The sequence below is a fragment of the Salvia splendens genome, chromosome 4, assembly GCF_004379255.2.
Source record: "Salvia splendens isolate huo1 chromosome 4, SspV2, whole genome shotgun sequence".
Lineage (NCBI taxonomy): Eukaryota > Viridiplantae > Streptophyta > Magnoliopsida > Lamiales > Lamiaceae > Salvia > Salvia splendens.
The window spans coordinates 33499022-33505246 of record NC_056035.1 but is presented as its reverse complement, the minus strand read 5'-3'; the positions used below and the strand labels follow the sequence as shown (position 1 = coordinate 33505246).

Here is a 6225-nt window from a genome sequence, read left to right as displayed (position 1 = left end):
AGCCTTCTCGAGCCTATCAATCCTTGCTTCGACTTTGTCATCTTCTTGTTCTCTCACAGCATGCACCGATCCTCTTTTCACTGCATTCATAGGGTTATCGTACGCCTTCTTAGCGTCAATCAACTTCCCTAGGATCTCTCTTGCCTCACTTCCCCTTTTTCTTGTGAAATTTCCCCACTCGAGGAGTTCATTAAGTCCTTTGACTCGGGAGTTGCTCCTTCGTAAAACAGAGAGTAGGTCTCTGCCTCTATCATTCGGTGATTCGGGCATGCATCCAACAACCCCTTAAATCTCGACCAATACTGACTCAACGATTCATCGTAATCTTGCTTACACTCTAGTATTTCCTTCTTAAGTGCATTCGTCTTGTTGGATGGGAAGAAGTAATCTAAGAATTCTAACTTGAAGTCCCTCCACGTGCGGATAGAATCCGGAGGCAACCTCAATAGCCACGTATTAGCTTCCCCCTTCAAGTTAAACGGAATCGCTCGTAGGCGATAATCCTCCTCTGTTGCATCATTCGGCCTCTTCTGAATAGCACATAACTTACTGAATTCATTTAAGAACTCATACGGACACTCATTCCTACGCCCAGAGAACGTCGGCAAGATGCCGAGTACGTTTGTCTTGATCTCGATAGTTCTCTGGCGTGGATTCATCACTATAGCTTGAGCTGGTTCTCCATCTAAATGGGCAGTGAGAGAGCCGATTTCTGGATCTGGGTCTACCACCTGCGCCATGACTACTTCCTCTGCTTCCCCTGTTTCTGACTCTGTTTCTGATTCGGGTGGTGATTCTGGATCTTCGCGTCCTGATGACGTCCAAGATTCGTCGCTAGTAAATTCACTCGGAAACGGATCTCCCGTGGTGAACCCTGATCTGGTGGTCACAGTAGAGACTGTATCCTTAACCCGCCAATCAAACTGGCCGTGTTTCCACCCATATGAGTTGCTCCAGTAGGTAGATCTTGAGCATCTGCTCATAAACTGCAAACAAAAGAGAAGGAAAACGAATCAAAACTATTTACACCACAGACTCTGAACTCTAACACTAAGCACGCCATCCATCCCCGGCAACGGCGCCATTTGAAGTGGTCTAGTCCTCTCGCTCGACTCTAATGTCGAATGACTAGACTCAGGAGTAAGCAAGTGTGCACATATGAGAATTAATGCAAAGCTCGGTCCAGACACAACGCTCCTTAAATCCACTGGATCACTGGGTCCAGGAACTCAAGAGAACTACAGTGTTTTTGTCGTTGGACACACTCGACTCCCCTTCAAAAATAAATCCCTCAACCCGAATACTATGAATTAGTATAGGGAAGTGGGGTCGATCCCACAGAGATGGATTCGCAAGTAGTGCTAAGAGACTATGGAAACAAACGGCTGCTGCCACGCAAAGGGGTTGAGATTTTAACTATCACTAGATCTAGGCAAGAAATGTAAACGCTGGACCTAGGACACAGAAAACTTACTAGAATCAGACATCAAATCCGAAAGACACAATTACTCCCTAGACTAAGTAAACTATTACCTAACCTAGCTAAACAGAAAGCAACTAACAGTGGGGACCATGTTTCCAGAAATAGCAAGTACGGTAAAAGCTGCAGACAACCAACCCATGCAATTTCCTGACCAACTCAGACGCGTAAATGCAGAAAACAGAGCATACTCCTGGATTCGAACAGAATATAGAAACTTGGACGCCGGAAACTTGCTACAAATCGGAAATACACCAGATCTACGTAAACTAGGCGAAATGAAATAAAAACTCGTAAGCGCGGCATAAAATTAAACACTCCTGCTCAGAATCACGTCAGACGCTTAATCCACTCCGGATCCAAGCAATCCAAACTCAACAATCAACAAAATCAACTCCATAACTCCGATTCTAACAGATCTGCTCCGATCACCGCCAAATTCCAACAATCACGAACAACTCCACAACAATAACCAGACAAAACCCCGATTCATTCACAAACCAGCTCCATTCTCCCAGATTCAACCATTAACCTGCAATAATCCAGAAATCAACCAACTCCAACAATCCAACTCCAGAATTCAAGTAAACACAATCAAACAACAGTAACCATCACGATCGATGTAAACGAAAACGAAACTTGCATAAAAGTAAGAAATATCCAGAAACAAAAGAGTCCGAGCTTCGAACAGCGAAGCTCGGCGAATTCAGCAGAAACGAAAGCGGAAAGTAAATTGTTTCTTCGCCCTAAAGAAGGACGGTGTTACAACCAGATCGAAAATGTATGGAAGCTAGAGGTGAACCCCCTAGGTGTGCCCTGAATTTCCCACCGAAAGAACCCAAGAGTGTGAAGAGAATGGACTAAGCTACAGGCTGTTAGCAAGGTCTCCACCGAGAAGATCCCTCCAGCTTGCATGCTTCTTCCTTTTATAGATGCGGACATAGCCTTCTAGAGTCTTCGTAGAAATCCCTATTCTACCCTTCAACTCCGAGGCTTCCTCCGTCAAGCAATTTCCTTCATAATGTCCACTTTTTCGCCAATTTCCTAGGACCATGCAAGCGTCCTCTTCTTTTCCTGGATCTAGCGAGAACCTTCACACACCTGGCTTAAATCGTGCGTTAGACCCAGTAATTTCACGAAATAAAACCCCTAGACCGATGCATGAAATTAGCCTTATCATGTATCTATAAATTTAACCACAACAAAAACCAAAATACAGCAAAACTAGTACTTAAAAAATCCAATATGATGGTAAGGTAAGTAGAAATTCAACTACACCATGCCAAAAATTTCCACTACAGAAACGTCTTAAAAACTATTTTCACCAGCTACGAACATCAATCTTTTTCATGTGCATATTCATTGTTGTCGTGGCGATTATCTGCAACTGGTCTGAAATTTAAATATAAGAGTAAAAATAATGAAGTGAAATATATTGGTTACAAAAACCAGAATAATTCATAAAAACATAAAAACTCAACAATTCACATACCCGTCATGCAAATCTGGGCAGTTGCGTTTGTCATGTGATACTCCACGAAGCCCACATCCACGACAAGCCCACATCCACGACAAGCCCTAGGCTTCAAAAAATTGACTTTTCTTTTGATGATAGCATTCGCTTACCACATCTTTTTGTTCTTATTCCGGAAGGATCGCCAATCTTTCTTGATTTATTTGATCTTTCCCCTTTTTGACTTCCGTATACAGTAGTTGGGCTACTACTCATCTCTTTGATCTTACCATGTAGATAATCAAGTTGTTCATCCAAAAACTTTGTCCTCTCATTAGTCAAAGGTGCATCATCAATCAATATTGAAGCCTTGTAAGATAACTTGGAGCGTCGTGATACCAAAAAGTTTGTTGGATCATCATTGGTGTTTTCATCATCCATTGTATATACAATGCCAACCTTTGCTTCTCGTGCCCATCTCTTAAGTAAGTATCTGTCAGGTAGTTCAAATATTTGGCTAATGCGGAAAAAAGCTAACATGTGTCTACATGGAATACCATCAAACTCGAATTTTCCACAGTTACATGATATATGATCTCTCCTTATATCATGCACGAGTAGCCTCGGCTTCGAAGACGAACAACTTTGAAAGCTCATCACATTGTAAATCACAATATCATCTGATTCATCTCTTGTCGAGGCATGTTGCACAGAATAACCATGGCTTCGACTCATTTCTTCTTGAAACTCCATCCATTTCTTTTTCGTATACACTTTAACCATTTGAGTTTCCATCGGACAATTTGTTTTGATTTTGGGATGCTCATTCATGTCAATATGGTCCGCAACTAACTCATTGTGTCTTTGGCGTCTTAATGCTCGATTAAATCGTGTGATAAAATCCATCAATGAGTTCTTGTTAGAGACATACTTTTTGAAAAATGAATGCGAACTCTCAGATCTCTGACTACTTGACATCCCAGCAAAAAATACATGACTAAAATATGCGGGAATCCACTTATGTCGTAGTTCATACATCAACAATATCCAACTATTTTGCTCCAACTTAGCATATTTAATCACCTCAACCCAACTTTGCTCAAATTCTTCTGGAGATGTAGAAATTTTTTTAACATTCTTTATGCTCTTATAATGATCTCTGAAAGCCACCGGAGAAATCTTTTCTGAGAATTTGTTCAATATATGCCACAAGCAATAGCGATGCACTGTTTTTGGAAAAACTTGTGCAATTGCTTTCGTCATAGCAGGATCTTGATCAGTGATAATTGCTATTGGAGCATCTGTAGGCATCGCTTCCAAAAACTTGTTAAGCAACCAAATATATGAATCAGTCTTCTCATCACTTAAAAACCAACATCCAAAAACTATTGTTTGATGATGATGATTAACCCCTACGAAAGTTGTAAAAATCATTCCATACTTATTGGTGTTATAAGTGGAATCAAACCCAATAACATCACCAAATACACTATACGTCATCCTTGATCTAGAATCTGCCCAAAGACATCGTTTAAACATGTTACCTGAATCTGTCTCATAGACAAAAGAAAATGTTGAATCCTTCTCTTTCTCGGAGGTAAAGAATTCTATCACAGTTTCTGCATCAATACCCTTTTGCTCATCCCTTAAATCTCTCTCAAAGTTTCTAATATCTCTTTCTGTGCAACCTACATTTTCCGGCCCACCGCACTCTATCTCTGATAGTTGCATTTGGTGACAGGTAGGTATGTTAGCTTCTGAAAATTTGAGTCAACACTTTCTTCACAGCAGAAACACTTCGGTGTGACCGAAGCAAATGCACCTTTGAAGGTGTAGAAAGTCCATGATTATGACCTTCTGTGAAAACACTAACACTCCAATCAGATCCAGTTTGTTGCTTGATAATAGACATCTTTGCCTTACAATCAGTTCTAACTTTACCACGAGTTCTTGTCTTAATCGGGCCACCACTCAATGCTCTTTTCACTGAACGAGCTTCATCAGTCTGACCCGCCTTAAAGCAAACAAATTGTTTCCAAACAACCTCATTTGTCACCTTGTTCTTTTTGCTATTGCTGTATCTTGCGCTAAAACTTGCTTCACGTGCATTGATTGTAGAATGCAAACGCATCATCTATTGATGCAAACTTCATTCTGATTTCTGGCTTATGATCATTTGCAACTCGAGGAATATACAGTTGATCGCTCATATTTTCACTAAACACACTAATAGAACAATTCAAAAAATTAACATATGTACGCAGAATAGTAGTAATAATAAATAACAAATTAAAATATTACAATCCTCTCAAAGCTGAGAGTTTAAAATTTAGTGTTTTACACCATCACTGTTGATGAATTAGATTCTCGTATTTCATCCATAAGATAAATTAAATTAACATGGAATCACATCAAGTCCAGCAATTGTTATTTGTTCTCATAAGCTAGATGACTAGAAGAAAATTAAAGAACTTATAGTCCATTAAAATTAACCTATTCTTATAACTACAAAAGTTACTATGCATGATGTGGAGGCTAGTGGGAGTTATATTCAAACAACAAAAGTTATTAGGTTACATAAAAAACTGTTATTCTAAATTCTTGTACGATTATTAATAAAAATTTGCATTTATAATAACAAGTCAATTTAATCAAGAACAAGTAACAAGTACATGGCAAGGAGTTAACGAAATAAATATTACCTGGGTCAGCTGGAGCAAAGTTTTGAAAGAAACAAACTAATCTAGGTTGATGTTAAACGGAGAGATCGAGAGAGACGCCAAATAATCTTGAAAGTAAAAGTGAGAAAAGTAGCAGAAAAGAACAGGTGTAGGCAAATTATATATATAAGGTTTAATTAGGTTAGAAGAAAAAAAGAGAGAGACAAAATAAAATAAAGAGTGAACTACATAAAAGATCCCTAACTTTTCGCCTTGTAACAGCAGACACCCCTAACATTTAAAAATCACTACACAGGTATCTAACAAAATAAATAATCACAAACAGTGCATATTTTACCATTTTTCGGACGAAAATGCCCAAATGGGCTGAAGGGTATTATAGTCCATTTGGCTGCATAGCTTCTGACTCTATCTGCTTGACTGATTTCTCAGAGCTGTCTCGTCAAACATCAATTCTCTATTTTCCATGCTCTTTGACCTTTCCTTCTCTAAATGATTTCATTATTTCCCTCATTCCACTTCCTTACATTTCATCTTTCCCTCGTCCCACTTCGTTACAATTCATTTTCCCTCGTTCCTCTTCCTTACAATTCATCGTTCCCTCGTTTCAT

General features: G+C 39.3%; 1 protein-coding gene across 1 annotated transcript; it reads right to left on the bottom strand.

Moving 5' to 3' along the window:
* Nucleotides 1-2801: 2801 nt before the first annotated feature.
* On the bottom strand, nucleotides 2802-5064 carry LOC121801017 (protein FAR1-RELATED SEQUENCE 5-like). The gene is made up of 3 exons (XM_042200493.1): nucleotides 4788-5064; nucleotides 3107-4690; nucleotides 2802-2872 (listed from the first exon to the last, which is right to left on the bottom strand). Exons 1-3 carry the CDS (start codon nucleotides 5062-5064, stop codon nucleotides 2802-2804), a joined length of 1932 nt encoding a protein of 643 aa, XP_042056427.1.
* Between the last annotated feature and the right edge of the window lie 1161 nt (nucleotides 5065-6225).

Bases quoted from the DNA above. Each gene is read 5' to 3' on its own strand.
- LOC121801017 (XM_042200493.1), bottom strand. From the start codon at position 5,064: ATGCGTTTGCATTCTACAATCAATGCACGTGAAGCAAGTTTTAGCGCA. The intron at 4,691-4,787 runs GTCATAATCATG...TCAAATTTTCAG, and splicing joins TGTTAGTGTTTTCACAGAAG to AAGCTAACATACCTACCTGT. The intron at 2,873-3,106 runs GTAAGCGAATGC...TTTAAATTTCAG, and splicing joins AATAAGAACAAAAAGATGTG to ACCAGTTGCAGATAATCGCC.